The sequence below is a fragment of the Setaria italica genome, chromosome IX (assembly GCF_000263155.2).
Source record: "Setaria italica strain Yugu1 chromosome IX, Setaria_italica_v2.0, whole genome shotgun sequence".
Lineage (NCBI taxonomy): Eukaryota > Viridiplantae > Streptophyta > Magnoliopsida > Poales > Poaceae > Setaria > Setaria italica.
The window spans coordinates 2,043,565-2,063,282 of NC_028458.1; the positions used below are offsets into that span (position 1 = coordinate 2,043,565).

A 19,718-nucleotide genomic window follows, 5' to 3' on the forward strand; every position below is an offset into this window, starting at 1 on the left:
AGCCTCCACTTTATGTCATGGGTTTTGTAAATAGTCTAAGTTTAATACTTCTAATTAGTATCTAAACATTCGATGTGACACGTGCTAAAAATAAGCAAAGGAACCAAACGCCCCCAAAGTGTTGCCTTGTTAGTGTTTGCATAAGGGAAAGCACGTCTTTTCCTTAAAAATAGTGAGCCTAGTTGCCCAACAAGGGACGGTCCATGGAAGGGAGCAAGCTCCGTCGCGCCGCCGGCGCCCCTGCCAAGTGCCCAACCACCCAATCCAAGCTCCGATCACCGCGTCGTCACCTGCACCGGGAAAACGAGGCCGCGTGACAGGGGTAGGAAGAACGCAGTGGCGGAGCAGGACGTAGCGCGAGAGGAGAGATCCGGAGTGGAAAGGGGAACCGGAGAACCGGAAGAGATTTTGAATCCCATTCTCCGGCCGCGATGGCAAGGCGGCCGTAACTGTAGATTTTGAATCCCATTCTCCAGCCGCGATGGCAAGGCGGCCGTAACTGTCGTCGGAGGGGAAGGACGACAGCCGCAATGGAGGGACTATTGTCATAATTCAGATTTCTTTAGGGATTTTTATATAAAAGGGTGTTTTATGTAAATATTTGGGGTTTTTTTAAATACTCAGGGGCCTTTCTATAATAAAAAACAACCTGCCGCCGTCAGACGAGACAAGCTCCAGCCCCGCCGGCCGCCGCCGCCACGACCTCCCCATGGCCAAGGCGGCTCCACACACCCCTGCATCCGCCTCATATTTCAGAGAGCCCGCATGTTTATCCATCCGAAAACTTGCGCAGTCAAACGAGATGGAGGTTGGAGACGAGATGGAGGCGCAGGTGCCGAACGGTGGCGGTGGCCCGCGAGATCCAGTTTCTGCGAAGCGCAACAACGTCCCTTCCTTGCAGTTCTAGGACTCATCGATGGCTGCTTGTTTGTGTTTGATGTCTCTGAAGCTCCAGGTTCCATCCATGGCTTTGATTGCGGGGAATTGGCGCAGGATGGCAGGATCTCGTGGGTTTCAGGATTTTTTTTAGAGTTGCAGGACAGATAACCCAATCCGCATGCATTGCAACAGAACCACAAGGCCAGCGTTTGCGGCACCATGCAGTCTCATGCCACTTTCAGATTAAAGTCTTACAGTTACAGACCAAACCCCTTTGAATTGACTAGTGCTCGTGCCATGGATTCTGAAGATGTTCGATCTGAAACAGATAGATGTCGACCCTCCGGTCCTGCAGGAGTGCAGGCTGCAAGTCTCATGAACCAGTATTCTCAATGTTATCGGAGGTCAGGTCCGATCTTCACCAGGGTGTTGGGCTGCTCCCTGTTCCTAGTGATGGCAACTTACGCAGTTACGAAGAATTATGCAGCTTTCTCCTGAATATGTCTGATGGCCAGCATCGCGAGTGGCGAGATGCATAGCAGTTTACAGTACAGGAAATGATTTAGGCAACGAATCTTGCAACCTTTTGTGTTCCACAAGTTTTTACCATAATCTTAGAAGGGAAGTAAGATATCGATTTGATTTGATTTGAGTCTCGGTGCTGCTGTCCACTTAACTTGAGTAGCCCAGCTGTTGTGCTTCCTTTTTCCTTTTCGTAACTTTATACTTGCATGCGTTGCCGGGTACAACTCATTGGCTGCAATTCGAATAAATTGAGTCACCAGAATGGTTAGCAATATCGGAGATGGAAATCGTAGGACGAATTTTAACAATGGGCTAGTTATATCAATCTTGTTGAAAGTCACTTTCCAATTTCCACAAACATGCATGATGACAAAGACGCTGCTTCAGTGTGTGATTCACAAAAGGAATATGCAACGGAAGCCCTAAACTAATCGCACTGTAATTAAGATTAGAGTTGGTGAATGAATAGTACTTCCCAGCTACTGATCTACCACAAGTCTATGCAGTCAGGACTTTGTGGGGGGCAGAGAAGTACTGATAGATGGGCTTTGTTGGAAACTCTATTCTCACAAAAATGGTGTTGGTTACATGTCATCTGCTCCACATAAACTTCTCCAAAATTTTATAAACCTTAGCTTGCAAGCTATAAGGGGCAGTTCTGACTTTGCAAGTACATTACTGGTAGTATAATGAGCAAATTGTCTTCAGAGTTAAGCTGTAGCCCCTTTGATTCAGGTGTTCTTTACATATCGGTCAGAACCACCTCCTCACTTTTCTACATCTCCAATGTATATGCCAGTGCACACACGAGCTACTACCGTATACCGTATGTTGGACGCCATGATTTGAGAAGGATTTAGGTGTCGACACGGTTCCTAGACCGGCAGGTTTAGCCATTTAGGTGCACCAAAACTCGCGAGGTCAGGCGGCAACAACTCTCGAGTCTCACCTAAAAGGACGATCCTTTTACCACAAGCGATCGGCACCATGCAGTGCCACTTCCAGTGCACTGACCTGCCGCACACCATGCGAACTATTTGATCGCGCGTGCAGCACTGCTCGAGCAACCACCGGGCCCAGCAAACCTCCTGGACACCGACGTCGTCTGATCGGGGCAGTTCGAATTCAAGATGGCCGGGAGCACGCCGCCGCGGAAGGGGCGGAGCACGGCCGGCGCCCTAGGCGATGGCCTGGAGGAGGCGTGGCTGGTGGCGGAGGCGCCGGCCAAGAAGGCCAAGTGGGGCGTCACCGTCAGCTTCGGCCTCCGCGGCCACTTCAACTCGTTCGTGCTGCTGCTGCTCGTGCTGTTCGTCGTCTTCGCCGTCTCGATCACCACCAGGAACGACGACGGCAACGGCGGCCACGAGCGGCGGGAGGCGGCGGCGACGACGACCGTACCGCCGACGCCTGCCGATGACCCCGGCGCCGCCGGCGACGACGGCGGGCAGGGTGATGATCTGGTGGGCGAATGCGACATGTCGTCCGGCCGGTGGGTGTACGACGACGTGTCCTACCCGCTGTACAAGGAGAGCGCGTGCAAGTTCATGTCGGATCAGTCGGCGTGCGGCAGGTTCGGGAGGACGGACCTCAAGTACCAGCACTGGCGATGGCAGCCGCACGGCTGCGACCTTCCCAGGTACATGGCGCGAGCATCCATGGCGCACGAACTGGAATTCGCTTTTTTAAAGTTGTTTTTGGAGTCAACGGATTGTTCAACTGCCCACGTCGCAGGAGCTGTGTAGTTGTTGACTTGTTTTGTGCTTAGCTGCTGATGGATGCTTGTACGGGTGCAGGTTCGACGCGGTGAGGCTGCTCCGGCGGCTGCGCAACAAGCGGCTGGCGTTCGTCGGCGACTCGCTGAACCGGAACCAGTGGATATCCATGGTGTGCCTCATCGACACCGCCACCCCGACGCTGCACAAGTCCATGGCCGGCGGCAACACCTCGCTCGTCTCCTTCAGGATCCATGTACGATTACCCGATCATGGCGATCACCAGTGTAGTATATGCATGCCTGACATCGTGAATTTGTACGCGCAGGAGTACAACGCGTCGGTGGATTTCTACTGGTCGCCGCTGCTGGTAGAGTCCAACTCCGACCACCCGGTGCATCACCGGGTCGCCGACCGCGTCGTGCGCGCCGGCTCCATCGCCGGGCACGCCAGGCACTGGGCCGACGCCGACGTGCTCGTCTTCAACTCCTACCTATGGTGGCGCCGCCAGACCATGAAAGTCCTGTGAGTGTGTCGTAGAGTAGCATAATTATCATGGGCGCCGAGGTGTGCCTGCCACGTGTGCGATCTGATCTGACTGGCACTGACCGTGCGTTTGGCGCCTGCAGCAGGTGGGGATCGTTTGAAGCGGCGACGGCGGCGGAGGCGGCGGCGGAGGGCGAGCACAGGGCGGCGTACGAGGTGACGGACAGCCTGCGCGCGTTCGAGCTGGCGATCAGGACGTGGTCCGAGTGGCTCGAGCTCCACGTCGACCGCGCCCGCACCCAGTTCTTCTTCACGAGCATATCGCCGACGCACCTCTACTCCGACGAGTGGGAGGCCGGGAGCGGCGGCAACCACCAGTGCTACAACGAGACGGAGCCGATCCTGACGGAGGCGCACCGCGGGCGGGACACGGACCCGGCGTTCGCGCGCGCGGTGGAGGCGGAGGTGGCGCGGCTGGGGGACCGCGGCGTGGCGGTGCGGGTGCTCAACGTGACGCAGCTGTCGGAGCACCGGAAGGACGCGCACCCGTCGGTGCACCGGCGCCAGTGGAGCCCGCCCACGGCGGCGGAGATGGAGGCGCGGGCGCGCGACCCCAGCAGCGCCGCCGACTGCATCCACTGGTGCCTCCCCGGCGTGCCCGACGTCTGGAACCAGATGCTCTACGCGCACATCGTGTCATCGTCGTGACCATCGAAGTGGTGCGTGGTAGGATGATTTTTGCCGAGCGAGCCGAAGTGATGTAACTGAGAAAAAGGAGCTTTTTACCAGAGACGACACACGATGTGCAAAACGTAGAATCGAAAAGTTCATTAAAAAATGGTCCAGTGGGCCACATGAGAGTGCCCAGGTAAGCTCAGCCAAATGGGCCTGCTGTGCAGCCAAATGGGCCGCCTATCATCATAATATTCATGCCGGTCGGCCCACAGATTGCCATCTGAAAGAAATGCCGAAAAGAAGTAGTACTGCCGTATTGCTGCTTCCTCTCACAATATAAGACAAAAGAGAAAACAAGCTAACTTATATTCTACGGTGTGCTTGGTTTGGAGCTCATCTATATTTTGGCCACAATTTAGTTGGGTGCCAAATTTTAGCATGCGGTTGCCACCTTTTTGGCTACCTGAGCTCATTTTGGTGGCAAAGGTTGTCCAAAATCATGCTACCATTTTGGTGAGTGGAATTTGGCCATGTAAAAATTTGTCCTGGCTTTAGATGGTAATTTTGTGAGCTAGGATATTATATCGGACGATAACTTGTGTAACCACAGGTTAATCGTAAAAAAATAATATACACTCCGTATATTTTACTTTACTCCACTCTAATGAGATGTTTTTGCTATAATTTATCCTCCTGTCACGTTTGTCTAGCTTTGGCGTGTAGCCCTGTACCATTGAGTGTTGCCGTGTAGAATCTCAACCGCAACTTTGTGGTCGCTGTGTCCCACCTCCAATAACATTGTACGGAACACGTAACGGCTAGGAGCAAGTGTTCACCAGATGTGGGACACCGTCTGATACCGAGACAGCATCGGCTCTGGGGTCCGAGGTGTTCAGATGCGAGGGAGCAATTAACAGTAGATTAAAGGCAGATTAGATTGCAAGGCAAGGCAATCCACACATTGCTTGTGCCTCAAACAAACTCCCATTTTTAAATCAACGTCACTATGAAATGGTTGTAAAAAAAACCCCCAGAAATGCAACAGAAACGTCCAAGTTGAGGATGCTGGATGCTCCCAGCTGGAGCCATAGGATTCAGTAAACCTGGCGAGCTTGGCTGCTCCATGCAGCATCGGAGTTGGCACAGTCAGAGGCCAAGGCTCCAATAACCATGTTCCATGCAAGCAAGGGCTGGGCCTAGACCCAGCAGCACTCCAGCAGGCTCGTATATTCATGCTACAGCCGCAGTAGCCTGCATTTCTTAACTGAGCTAGGATTGGTCACTGTTCAAGAGCACACGTACTAGTTTCAATAGTTTCATGCAAATAGCTAGACTGGTAGACCCCATGCAGACTTTGTGCACCTTTTTGGCTGCTTTTATGCACACAGCTACACGAGTGCTCCAGGAGATTAGAGTAAGAGGGCGTTTGGATGATGTGATGTTCAGATGCTAATTAGAAAAATTAAATATGAGTTAATTATAAAACTAATTGCAGAATCCCTATACTAATTCGCGAGACGAATCTATTGAGCCTAATTAATTCATGATTAGCACATGTTTGCTGTAGCAGCACATTGTCAAATTATGGACTAATTAGGTTTAATAGATTCGTCTCGCGAATTGGACTCCATCTGTGCAATGGGTTTTGTAAATAATCTATGTTTAATATTCCTAATTAGTATCCAAACATCCGATGTGACGGGTACTAAACTTTAGGGGTGTTTCCTAAGGGCCTATTTGTTACCTAGGACTAAAGTTTAGTCCACACACTTTTAATCCCTAAAGTACCGAATAGGTGCACTAAAATGTGGACTAAAGTGTTTAGTCCTCCAGTTCATATGGAGTGGACTAAAGTGGATTAAATGGTTATGGAGACAGCTGATCCTCATTTATTGGCCTTCCTCCCGCCCGGCTCCCTTGCCCGCTGACATGCTCTTCATCACACTCAGATTCATGACAAAGCAAAGCTGAGCTCTTCATCACACTCAGATTGATACTTCATTCTCAGGTATAGCTGACATGCTCTTCATCACACTCAGATTGATACTTCATTCTCAGGTATAGTCTTTCAAGTAGAAATAATCTTTCATGGTGAATCTACGAGCATCAATACTATGCTGCCAAAATTTAAGTACATTTAGATATTAATTGATGGAAAAAATTAAGGGGGAAAAACAGTTTGAGCACAATCCTAAATATACTTCCGAAGGAGTAGCCTAGTCAATCCTAAAGATAAGTTGTGTTTGCACGCGCGAAAGCTTTTCAGGTTCTCCAGGGAATTGTGGTGTCTGTAGTGAGATGCTGAGATTCCAATCGGACCATCCGTATGAGAAAAAACTAGGGTCAAATGACAAGGAAAAGGACGGACGGGCAGGGGAGGAGGATCATATGCCCGCGGCGCAGAGAGGGTCGCTAGTGAGATTCCCGCATGCAGGTGGCGCAGGCGCGCGCATGCAATGCAATCACCATCTCATTACGAGCCTAGCACTAGGCTTTTCCTACCTGGCCTTGATCGGTGTAGACCGGAAAGGGAGCATCCAGCTCCAGCTCCAGCTAGCTGATCTAGGTCAGGGCCTCTCAGCTCTCACTCGTAGCTACCTTTCCCTGGGACTGACGAGGGGTCAGAGTCAGAGGGTAGGGGCTACCTGGCCGCCTGCCACCCCTCAACCGGCCGGCTTTACATAGTAGTAGTGGCGCAGCTGGCCACTGGCCTGCCCGGGGTTGTGCTGCTGCGCTGCGCCAGAATTTACGAGCCGCGCAGGCCAGCCGGCCGGCCGCGGCCGTCCCCATCCTGGCAGTGGACGGACGAGACGATCGAAAGGGAGTTCAGGGCGCGGGCGGGCGGCGTCGGCGTCGGCGTTTGCGTGTGCGTGACCGTCAGTCACTCCGCCGCTCGCTCAGACGTCTATGCATGTCCACCGGCTGGCTGATCGGCCAGACGGGCAGGGGAGAGAGAACGCACGCATTAGTTGGCGGCCTGGCGCGGCGCCTCCCAAAGGCCGGACAAAGATATGGCCCAGGGGGAAGGGGTTGGTGGTGGTGCCTGCTGCCACTGGCCGGCGAACCTGTCAGGGAATGCCGCTCGCCACAGCGCAACCCACCCAGGCGCCGCGCGGCGGCCGGGATGGATACTCTGCGCTCGCCTTTCAAATGGCAGGCTGGGGTTGTTGTAGACGACGATACGACGACGAGGTGAGGGCAGAGAGACTAGTGGGCGCGAAAGCCCACGAGCCGTCAACGGAGAGGTAGGCTCAAGTTCCCAGGTTCACTGGCCCAAAAAGCCCACCAGCCTCCATCCTGGCATCCTCCTATACTACACGTCTACGCTCTACACTACTCCACGTCTCCACCTGCACGTAGAGCGCAGGTTCTCTCATCTGTTCTCCCCCAGTTCCCCAACACGGCAACACCAAAGCTGGCAAAGCATGATCTGCACAGCAACACACTCCTACTTGCAAAGTTGCAACACTAGTAAAGTTCATAATAGTAGGGTTTTTTTAGGAACTTAACAGTAGAAATTTCGAAGCAGATTCACTGGAAACTGCTTCAAATCCTGCGTATCTCTCTCATAGTCATCTGCAGGGATAAAACCTGTGAAGATTCAGATTCAGGTAAACAGGCCGACTACAGTACAGCTGCTGACATGCTGTACTGTACTCCTCGTCTCCTACTACGTAAGTTGGAGTGGTATGGTGCAGAGCCCCGGTCTTTGAGATGATGGCAAGGTTTTTAATGGAGCCGGGCCGTGCGTGGCAGGGGGCGCTGACTGCTGAGCTGCCGCGGCCGGCAGGCCAGTCAGAGTTGGCCGCGTACAAAATTTTATTTGTTTTTGGATGGGTTCAGGAATGAGCTTTCCAGTGCCAGGGAGAAATTCCCCCACACGCACCACCGCGCTCCCTCTCCCTCTCTCTGGTGCAGCCTTTTCTAATATTGCTGCGCTAGCTCCCTCCCTTCCTCTCTCTCTCATCTCATCTCACTCCATCGCTTGGGGTTTAATGGCACATGGGTGTGATTTATGTCCAATCTGGTCCATCCGGTAAAAGTGAGCTGGGTTGGGGTTGGTTCATGTTTCAGTCAAAAAGGAGGCCGGTTGAGCAGGGTTAATGGCGTTCCTGTACAAGGTAAAATTAGTCATGAGTTACCATGGAATGGTTATGGTAAAACAAACTTGATCGTTTTGATTTACTACCTGGATGGTCAACCTGGATTTACTACCTGAATGGTTATGGTAAAAGTGAGTTGGGTTCATGTTCCAGGATCAAGAATAGCATGCTTGGTACTACCCCTAGCAGCAGTATTTGACAAGCTTTTTATTTGCAGAGGTGGCGGCAAAGGCAGATCCACAGGGCATGCAGGGGAAAGGCGAGACACGGATGTGATTAGCCAAAAACAGGCAGCTGAGCCGCGGTCGTGCCAGCCCATGACTCCACGAGCCTCCGCTCAGGCTCGGGTGCTTGGTGCCTTGAAGGAGACGTGGGGTGCCGAGGAAAAGAGAGGCGCGCAGGCGGCACAGGCGCGCAGCACAGTTAATTCCCCACGGAAAGCTGGGGATCATCGCCTGACGTTTGCCATCATCAGGAGATATGGCGGGGGCGCACCCACACCCAGATGCCCACATCCCCTGTGGAGTGTGGATGCGGATCTCACTCCCTGCAACCCCCCACATGTGCTCAGGCGCCACTCTTCTCATGTTAAGTATTCTGAATCTTTTTATGCCAAATGATATACTTAATTAGAAATTTATCTAGTCGCGATCACCCTTTATTTGATCAAATTACACTAATGCATTCAAAATCTTTGGCAGTCACTCCTTTCATTCCAAATTATGCTCCCTCTGCCCACAACTACAAACATTTGTAGATATCTTCATTTGTCCACAAATATAAGCACTTCTATGAATTAGAATCTCAAGCAGTAATTACTTTTTTTTTAGCTCTGCATAGTTAAGCCAATCAAGAATGCTACTGCTTATCGTGAACTATGCAACATATTTAAGCCGTCTATTAATGTCATGGAAAAGTATAAAAGTTGGCTACAATTGAGGCAGTTAGGACTTACTCTTGCTTGTTAATGAGGAGTAGAATGTACTTTCTACTTCTTGCTTAGTGTGTTCTAAATTACTATAAATTCTTATATTATTTGTGGATAGAGAGTTTTCACTTAAGATCTGTTAAGTAAGTCAAACTTGTTTAATTTTGACTAAATTTATACAAAGTGCACCAACATCTATAATATCGAATTAGTTCATCGAATCCACCATGAAATATATCTTTTTTGACCAAATTCAGCAGGGGAAGTCCCTACCTATTTTTATAATTTTTCATTCTAGACCCGTTTAATTCACTTCCACGGGAAGTTGAACTCGAGCATGCTGAGTGCTACTCAGATGTTCTAACCACTAGCCTGGAGGCCCTTTCGCCACCACGAAATATATCTTGATAGTGCATTTATTTGATGTTATCGATATTAATATATTTTTCTATAAATTTAGTTAGAATTGTAAAAATCTGATTTAGTACAAAGCCGAAGTGAGCTGCAATTTGCGTCTGTGCATTGTGTCATCTCCCTGCTTTTGTGTCTGTGCATTGTGTCATTGCCTGTTTTGTGGTCCCGATCGATGGACAAATTAAATCTATATTTGGATCAGAAAGCAGAATTGGTCCCTTTTCAGAAATTGGGATAGCAACAAATTGCTTGAGGATGAATATAATAGAAGAAAAATCATTCAAAGAGAAGCTGAAAGGAAAACATGGCAGTACGTACGTACGTCCGTCCGTCCTATTTGATGGCTGTACTGTACTGGTGGTGTGCGTATACGCGTGCCGCAGGCCCTGCAGCTATGTTCTGAAGCGGCCCAGTGGGGGCCAGCCTTTTTTATTGCTGTCCTACAAACATTCACTGAATTTTTCGTGAATGCTACATTGATGAACATGGTTTTGGCACATCTATGTATCGATTTCAATGCTCTGTCCAAATACTACAGTGAGGGCGTGCTAGCTGCTTTAACCTTCTTGCTTCTCAATAACCTCTCTTACCACTTTACCGTTCAAAAAACCAATTACCTTTTATCCATTACTCCGTGCATGGTTAGTGAAGCCGAGCTTTTGAACCATCGATCCGAATGAACAGTGCTGCTTCAATTCATGGTGTACATTCTTCAGTAGTGTCCCTGCACACCCCTTTCCACAACTCGGACACTGTTAGAAATGAAGAGACGATTGAATTGAATGATCTTTTGATCATACATGCAAAAGCTCTTGTCTTGCTGGCACGGTGGCACACAATTTGACCATGCACAAGCTGGTGGTGTGGTCAAGGTCTTCTCACATCATGGGCAGATAAAACCAAAAGCTAGATCCATGATACCTGACTAAAGCCACCTATCTCTGCTGTGTCTAATCACCGGATTTTAATTTCTTTCACCATCTATCGCATCCACACAACACGGAGACGACCCCAGCATTCAAGCATTGCATGCATGTTTATATATACAAATATTCGTTCAACGATTCATCACTTCTCGCACCCATCAGTAACAGTAACAGGCAGTAAAAATAACACGAATCATGCGTCCACACGGAGCAGCAGGTACAGGGATTTACATTGATGGGAATGATTTAGTGTCAGAAATATCTCTCAGATTATCTGCTGTCAGAAATCTTACGTGCAGCGTGCAAGCTACCAGCAGTAGTAGTGCCCTAGCACTGTACTGTACCGGGGCGTCTCTCTCTCTCTCTCTCTCTCTCTCTCTCTCTCTCTCTCTCTCTCTCTCTTCTTATTTTTACTTTTTTTTTTCCATTCACGACGATGGATTCATATTCATTCATGGCGAGTGCCCTTGTCTCTAGCATGTGTCATGTTGTTATTGATACGGTGTGAGACGGACGGTACATGGATGGAGAAAGAAAGGTGAGGCGAGGACGTGTGGTGCCAGAGCAGTGACACCACGCTTTATTAGGGCAGGAGCCATGAAGAAGCTGCATGCTAGCTGCTCGAGGCCATGGCCATGGCCTGGCCCTGCCCATGCAGTGTAGTTGTAGGAGTAGGAGGAGTAGCGGTGGCTGTGGCGCCTCGCTCGCTTCAGTTGAAAGCAAAGGTTTTGGAGTAGAAACGCCGGAGACTCGGCCTCGCTCCTCCCCCGTTTCCCTCCCCCATGCTGCCTCAACAAGTGTGAAAGTTGTCTCACTCCACAGTTCAAGAGAGAGAGAGGGAGCGTCTTGCGGCCGTCTTCTCACTATAAATAGGGCAGGGCACTTGGGGGCCATTCCATCTTCACTTCCAGCACTAGTTCACTGGCTCTAGCTACACAAACCTAAGCAGCTCTCACCTCATCTTCTTGCTCTCTCTCACTCTAACCGTGATCCATAGTTCTTGAGCCCTTGTTCTCTCGTGGCCGGCCGCCATTGCTGCTGCTTGCTTTTCCTTGCTCCTCCACAAAGAACCCAGCTGATAGCGTGTTTGCGCAGCAAGAAGCTGCTAGAAAGAGATCTGGGGAGAAGGAAGGGTATGGAACAATCCTTGAAGCTCAGGAGGGATAGCGCCTAGGAAATCACTAGATTGGAGCCATGAGGAGGAAGAGATCGAAGTAAATCTCTTCGATCCCTTTCTCTGAAGGTTCTGTCTATCAATCTGAAGCGCTATCTATCCTGAGCTCCACGGCTTGTTCTTACCACACACACACACACACACACGCCGCCGGCCGATCGATCGAGTTCCCCAGCTTGCTCGCTCTCATGAGTAATCTCTTCACACCTGTTTTTGCAATGCAGGTGAGACCGTGAGAGGTCGTAGTCTCATCAGCAGAAATGAAGACTGTCCCTGCAACGCTTGACGCCATTGCTGCAAGCCTGTGGCCGAGGTATCTCCTCCTGGCTCCATGATTATTTTACCATATCCGTGCAAGGGGATGAGGTGTGTTCATGCATGCAGCATGCTTGCAAAAGTTATGGGCACGGCGGCTGGTTTTTACTTGCTACCGTACAAAGGGTGAGTTAATGCTGACCTAACCGATTCAAGAGCATGTTCCATCATCTCCTGCTGCAAAATTTCATTCATAAAACCAAGAGTATGGAGTTATTCCCTACCCCCCATAAATGTATACAAATATATTATCATTAAGAATAAATAAAAGTAGCAGCACAAAATAAAAGAAACATGGCCCTACATATCTCCTATGCAGTGTAGTTGTAATATAGTTACCTCTTGAAACAGTGACTTGTGAGAGAAATTTTAGCAGTATCTTTTAATAAAGGCTGAATTTCATCCTGAACCAGACATCTAATCTCATAAAATGTTTCAGCTTGAAACTGTTTTCAATGCAAATATATGCTTTCTTTTTACACTCGAAAATTAGAGGCAGTGAAGCTGAAGCAGCAGCTCTGCAGGCTTGTACACCGTGGCTCATACGAGCATGCAACGCCATGGATTGCACAAGAGCGGGTCTCGTCTCGTCTCGAGAGGCAAAAGCCTCATCGCCTTTCCAATCCGGTTGACATGTCTTGATGACTGCCATTTCAGGGCATGTAGGTAGGGGGCCGGATCTTCTGCGCCACCGGACTCCACGGCCCATGCCATGACTGACACGACGACGACGACGACACCTCCCCTGTTCCTTTGCAAAAACAAATGCCAAAGGAAGCGTGCAATTACGTTTCAAAAAAAAAAAGCGTGCAATGAAACGAACGAAAGGCATCAGCTCGCTGCTCACTGCGGCCACCACGCTGGGGAGTAGTATAGTGTACCGGCACATAGCCCCTGACCCCCCTTGTTCTTCTCGTGAAAGTTTTGAATACATTTTTTATGAGGCCGCGGCCTCGTAGTATAGTACCAGATGATGAAAATTCATTGAAATCCAATGTACCCTGATGCAGCCCCAATTTTCAATGGTCTGTACGCTGGCAGAGGAGAATTTGCTCCTCCCCCCTGCCCTTTTTATAATTCCTCGTACAAATCTCTAACGCTGCAAAAATTTCTCGTTTCTTGCGCGTGCTGTCGAGACCGGAGACAACGTCCTCTCCTCGATCTACAAAACGCAGGAAACTGCATTTTCTGTTCTATTTTCTACTAAAAAAACCTCTCAATCTTGAACATCGTGGGCTTAATCGTGCTTCTAATCAGACTAGTCCGTGCACGCCACGAAGAGCGGTTTCCTAGAACTGCCACGCCTCGGGATTCTGATCGAGACTGTACGGGTCAAAGGGGGGTGCACACGTGTTACAGTGGAACTCCAGGTCTCCAGCAGCACATACCTGCAATGCTCTGAACTTGTAACCTTGCGTGCTAGGCTTCTGTTCTGAACCAGTGCGCCTAATGGCACCTGACCAGTTGCGTGAAAATAGCAGCAGAACCTGAAACTCCAAACTCCCATGAAACCCCAGGCAGATGTAGTAGATTTTACGAGCCTTGTTGTGTAGCAGTGAAAGGTCATCCTCTTCGTCTCAGCAGCCCGCAGGTCAAGACGCCCGTAGAGGGCCACATAGCAGAATTGGTTCCTCTGCTGTAGTTGCCTCTGCAGTTACAGTTGGGTCACAGACACGTGGGATCGAGCTCATATGTCAGTGACTTCCAACTCCTGCACAGGAGTCTCTTCCCCTCCACAGGCACACTCCAATAGCAATGCATAAGTTTTCAAGAAAAGCAAAAGTTCACTAAAAATTACTCAGGGTATGCCTCATGTCACTCACTTGGCTCAACCAATATGAGCATTGCTGCTGCAGGAGCCCTATAGATCCCACGCTACTAGAAAAACGACTTTTCGTTCACTCCTTCAGTACCGTCATATTTTGATCCAGTACTAATATTAGCATTTTAGGACCCTCGGAGGCCTTTTAGTACCAAGTCGTAACACCACCCAGTACTAAAGGTGCCCCTTTAGTACCGGCTGGGTGGTGTTACGACCGGTACTAAGATTATCCGAAACTAGAGTCTCTAATTAATTAGCCAAGATCAAAGTCATGTAGTTCTTGTGGTTGCACTGTTTTCGCGGGTGGTTCTTCATGTTCCAATTAATGCATGGTATTATTGTAAATAAGCATAGACAGAAGAATTGTTAGGGACACTTGCCTTTCTCTAACGAAAAGTTACTCTTATTGCTCTTTAGCTCTTGCTCTCTTAAAACTCTTAATCTTCAAAGCTTTCGAATAACAATCCTTCTACCTAAAGCAAACATCGGCAAAAACATACAAAACAAACAAACACGTACAACTAAGAACAATACACCAACTAAAAAAAAGCTTTAAAAGAGCGTACTAAAGGATAGGGCTCAATTCTAGGATCACTAAGGTGCATAAAACACTAAGAACGATGGTACCGTTGAAATATACAAGAGCTACACGCTGCAGTTATTTTTAATTAGAAAAACATGTAAAGGGTACTTTTAGAAAATATTCTAAGTTAGAGTTAATTCAAATCATATTTGTATCTAAAATGATGATATAAAACCTAATCAACTTTTATTTATAGATATTGATGTATAAATTATGCCATTTAAATATTTAACTTTGGAAAATAAACTATATGTAATAACATCTAATCGTTAACTTTATATGTCGCATTGAACTATACAGGTTATAGTTATGAACTCATTCATGTTGGTATTAATCATATTAACACTTGCTTAAAGAAAACTGATGTATAAACCTAAATAGCTTTTAATTAGAAAAGCTAAGTAAATAAGTATTAATCAGAATTAATACCATATTTATTATCAAAAATACGAAACATGGAGAAACAACGTTGCTAAACTATAGCTCATGATTAGAAGATTAACACAACAAGAACCAACTAAAATGAAGCTTTGGTTGAGAAGATACACTATTAAAAGATTTGGGTTTATAAAAGAAAAGAACTATGTGCTTCTTACATTTTAAATGTAGAAATCAATGTGGATGATATTTCAAAGAATATCCTATGTTAGAATTAAATCATATTATATTTTCATTTTTAAAAATGAAGTAAAGCTTAGCCAAATTTTAGGTACAAATGTTCATGTATAGTTTATACCACTTTAAACATTTAATTCGGAAAAGATATCATATGTGGGAACACCTAAGCGCATACCTTTTGATTCGTGTTTAACTAACCAAATTATAATTAAAAACACATTTCTATTTGTATTTAGCCAAATTAATATTTAATTACGAACACTCGAGATATAGCCTATGTAACTTTTATTTAGAAAGCAAATTGAATGAACATTAATCAATTGAACTTCTATTATGAAAACCGAAGTGGAGCTCTAATTAGATTTTATTAGAAAGCAAGGTTAAATAGTATTATTCAAATTAAATTGAGCTATGAAAAACTGATATGTACACCCTAATTATATTTTATTAAGAAAGGGTATTCAAATAAAATTAATCAAATTAATTTTAGAATAAATTCTTAAAACACATATTAAGGTAAACATCAGGATTAGCTCGTACTTTATGATGAGACGAAACTAACGCAGCAAGAACGAGCTTAAACGGATATGAAACACGAGGTCTAGGGTTATCTAAAGATTGTAGGGACCTATTTGCGATTAACTGTATACTTTAGGGGCTAGTAGAGAAGAAACTCTGTACTTTATGAATAGTCACTACGAGTAGATGAATCTTCGGGGTTATATCTGCAAAAGGTCTCGATAAGGACTAGGTTGCAGGCATCTAATCTATTTAGAGATAGTCTGGGACACGAGGAATCAAAAAGATTCTAAAGCCTTCCAAAAATGGATTAAGCTCTAGAAAAATGAAAATGAATTATAGGAAAAGCTGAAAAATTCTTAAAAAAATCTGGTCATTGTCTAAGCACATTTTGAAACCTTTTGCACTTATGAAACACCAAGATGCATCGGCATGAATAGAACACACATGACAATCTTATTTAATTTAGAAAAATAACCAATTATTTTCTCCTATCAAGAAAATAAATGTTGGAAAAAATTTAAAATTATAAGAAAATCATTGATTAATTATTATTTCTAATCACTTTCTGAAATTCAAAAAAAATTAGAGTGTGACAGAGCCCGAACAGGAGGATGCCCCAGTCCACGGCGCGCTGCACGGAGGTGGAACAGCGCGGGCAGCACGAAGGAGAGCATGGCGCAGACCGTGCTCCCCACGAACGATGCGAATGACCCGAACGCCGGCACGAAGCACGCGATCGCCGACAGCGCGGCCACCACCGTCGCGTGCAGCGCCGCCGCGCTTCCGCAGCCACCCGCCCGGCGCGAACAGCCGCGCCTCCACGATCTCGTGGATCGGGTGCATCATGATCGGGAACGTCAACGCCAGAGCGATGCACAGCACCACCTACGGAAAAGGAATCATGGTTGCTTACTTGCATGGCCGTGTCGATCACGAATTCACGATCGTGAACTGGTCCGTATCCATAGGAATCTTTCCTAACCTTGACGGTGGCGGTGGACCAGGTGTTGGGAAGGTTCAGCGTGACGATGTCCTCGGTGGCGTCGCCGTAGGCGAGGTACCCGCAGGCACCGAAGCAGCCGTACACGACGGTGACGCCGGTGATGGCCTGGAGGAGCACGGGCCGGAACTTGCTCCGGTCGGACATGGACGCCTCGAGCGCCAACGTCATGCAGAACCCCTCGAAGCAGAAAACGGCGAAGCCGGAGGCGAACGCGACGCCCCAGGGCCCCGTGACCGCGGCCCGGCCAGCGAGCGGCGGCCTGCCGCGAGCGGCCAGGAGCTGGAGGTCCTCCTTCACCACGGTAGCCACGGCCAGGACGGTGCACGGGTCGGCGAGGATGCTGAAGGGCGCGAGCAAGGACAGCGAGCGGATGAAGGAGAGCGCGGTCTGGACGGGGAGCTGGAGAGAGGCCGGCCTCAGCGGCGAAGACGGAGGAGACGTTCTGGCTGATGAAGACGAGGTGGGCGACGGTGACAGGATGATGGTCGCCTCCGTGAAGTACCTGCCGGCCCGGCCGAAGCACTTCTCGCTATAGATTTCCAAATGGGCCGCCCAGCCCTAGCCCGGCACTAGCCCGATGTGGCCCGGCACTATTTAGGCCCAGCACTAATAGGCTCGAAAGGTTTTCGTGCCGGACTGGGCTGTCATCGCGTGCCGAGGAGGCGGCCCAGGCTCGGCTCGGCGGCCTCTTTATCGGGCTGGGCCAGCCCGCTGGCACGACGGGTCCTGCTGTGCTAGTACCCGGCCCGGCACTAGCAGCGGCGGCCAGCTCTAGGCGCCCTCGGCGGGCGACGGCGGCAGCCGGCCCCCGCGGCGGCCCCTAGCGACGACCAGCGCGACTCCCGGGTTCCGGCCGCGTCCCCCGCAGCAACGGCGATGACGGAGCAGGGAGGGGTGGCGGCGGCGGAGCAGGGAGGGGAGGGAGGGATGACGGATGATGGAGGGAGGGAGGGGTGGCGGTGGTGGAGGGGTGCCCCGGCGGCGGCGGGCGCGCCTCGCGGTTGCGGCGGCCCCCGGCACCGGCGGGCGCCTCTCCAGGTAGCGACGGCGGACGACCCCCGACAGAGGCGTGAGGGGAGCCAGGGAGGGAGGGTCGAGGGGCGGCCGTGGTGGCGTCACGAGATGGAGGGCGGCGGACCGGCGGTTGCTGGATACCCAGGGAGGTGAGGAGGGTAAATAATTAGGGTTTTTCTGTATATATATGGACTCGTGGGTTGCTCATCCAACGGTGGGGAGGGGAACGTCTGCTCATCTAACGGTTGGGAGAGGGTTGCTAGGGTATCGGACTAGCATCGGACTGGCTTAAAAATCGTGCCGGGCTCGTGCTGGCTCAACGTGCCGAGGATGCGGCCCAGGCCCCGCACTATCATCATGCTGGGCTGGCCCTGGCACTATTCACCTTGTGCTGGGCCCGTGCTCGTGCCGTGCTTTTTAGTGTCGGGCCTCAAGCCGCCCAATGGGCCTCACCGTCTGGAAATCTATACTTCTCGCCGAGGTTGACGTAGGTGTAGTTGCAACAGCGATGCTGATGGCCCTGCTCGTCGACCTCGACCGCTGCTTCTTGCTCGCGCAGTTTGTCTCTGCATTCTAGCTACAGGGTGAACGGAAAGGATGAAGCTCTGAATCAATCAACAAGATCGAGAGCAAAGATCGTATCCAAAAAAACATTGCTAAAAAATCATCGTATCCAAAAATCACTGGAGTGACCTCTAGCACTCTAGATAAAAACATAGGCTTAGTAATAAAAAAAGGCTAAGCACATCATGTCGTGTGCTTCCATTTCATCAGCCGATGAGAAACCATATCAAGAACGATAATGCTAGTATCCGCGCGTCCGACGCGTCCTTGTTGCTCGGCTGCGACACGCCGTGGGAGTTCCCCCTGTGAGCTTCCTCCCCTTCTCCCCTTCCGAACCCGCACCAGAAGCTCAGCCCGGCCGCGGAGGCGGAGCAGCTCCCGACGCCGCGATGGCGGAGTGCCGCAGCCTCATCGAGTTCCTGCACGCGTTCGAGCACCACCGCAAGGCGGAGGACAGCTCTGCCTCGGCCTCCACGTGCTCCCGATCCAGGCGGGCTTCCTCGGTCTGCGCCGCCGCCGGCATCCGTCGACTCCTGCAGCGTCTTGTTGGTGGTTCCATGCGCTTCCAGGCACGGCCGGTGGAGGAAGTCGTCGTCCGATTCCTGCGCTTCCAGGCACAGTTGGTGGGGAGTCGCTGATGACGATTCCCTGTTGATTTTTGCTTGCCCCTCTCCTGTATGAGATTTGTGATGTTTCAATATTTGTTTTCTGATGTTGCAAGGGTTGATTTGATATGTTGCAGCAGGGATTGTGATGCTAGTAGAAGTTTGTCTTGGTTCGCACGTGCAACAGACAACAGCAACATACAACAGCAGTTTGTGCAACATCAAGATCTCTTTTTATGTGCTTCTTGTTGGTTGTTTTTTCTCTCTCTGGATCGGATGGCCGTGAGATTTTTTTTTTCATATTCTTAATGTTGCAAACTTTTTTTCGACGTTTTATTAAAAAAAATTCTCGGTATCTAGATGTTGCAATAGATCTTAGCTTACCATGGACTGTTTGGAGTGTTGCATGCAACATGGTACATATGTTGCGGTGGGAGGTTTAAATGTGGAGTTACCGTCCGTATCAAGAATCATCATTAATCAATCTTCAAAAGAGGGCTAACCACGCTTGCCACGCGGTGCTCACCGTCTTCAGATACCAGCCTATCAACAGGTCCCATCTAGTTTGCGTAACCGGTATGGTAAAAAGAAATAGAGAGAGATTCCGATCCTGTTTGGATATGTTTCTTTTAGCTACGCTTGGATTATAATCTAAGTAAAAATTTTCTCGCTTCTCGCTTTTCACTTCTCATAGTTCAAATCTTTAAAGTGGCTTACCATATAAGCGAGAATCGGTGGAAATAAGGAATTCTCACTAATTTCCACCGATAAGTCGTTTATAAGGAAACAAAACAGGTCCTTTATTGACTCCGGATTCTTTCTTTTTTTAAAGTAATTCCCGTATCTCGAA

The 19,718-nt window shown here is 49.1% G+C and overlaps 1 protein-coding gene and 1 pseudogene across 2 annotated transcripts; one reads left to right on the forward strand and one right to left on the reverse strand.

Annotated features, from left to right (window-relative positions):
• Positions 1–2,232: 2,232 nt before the first annotated feature.
• On the forward strand, positions 2,233–4,399 carry LOC101774840 (protein trichome birefringence-like 34). 2 transcript variants are annotated; one of them, XM_022822896.1, is made up of 4 exons: positions 2,233–3,040; positions 3,198–3,372; positions 3,445–3,641; positions 3,749–4,399. In XM_022822896.1, exons 1-4 carry the CDS (start codon positions 2,535–2,537, stop codon positions 4,308–4,310), a joined length of 1,440 nt encoding a protein of 479 aa, XP_022678631.1. In that variant the 5' UTR covers positions 2,233–2,534; the 3' UTR covers positions 4,311–4,399. The 2 variants fall into 2 exon arrangements, with proteins under 2 accessions (XP_022678631.1, XP_012697984.1); XM_012842530.2 differs by having other exon boundaries at positions 2,237–3,040; positions 3,746–4,399.
• An 11,837-nt stretch (positions 4,400–16,236) lies between these two features.
• Positions 16,237–17,333, reverse strand: LOC101774475 (annotated as a pseudogene).
• Between the last annotated feature and the right edge of the window lie 2,385 nt (positions 17,334–19,718).

Bases quoted from the DNA above. Each gene is read 5' to 3' on its own strand.
- LOC101774840 (XM_012842530.2), top strand. From the start codon at position 2,535: ATGGCCGGGAGCACGCCGCCGCGGAAGGGGCGGAGCACGGCCGGCGCC. The intron at 3,041-3,197 runs GTACATGGCGCG...GTACGGGTGCAG, and splicing joins CACGGCTGCGACCTTCCCAG to GTTCGACGCGGTGAGGCTGC. The intron at 3,642-3,745 runs GTGAGTGTGTCG...TGGCGCCTGCAG, and splicing joins CGCCAGACCATGAAAGTCCT to CAGGTGGGGATCGTTTGAAG.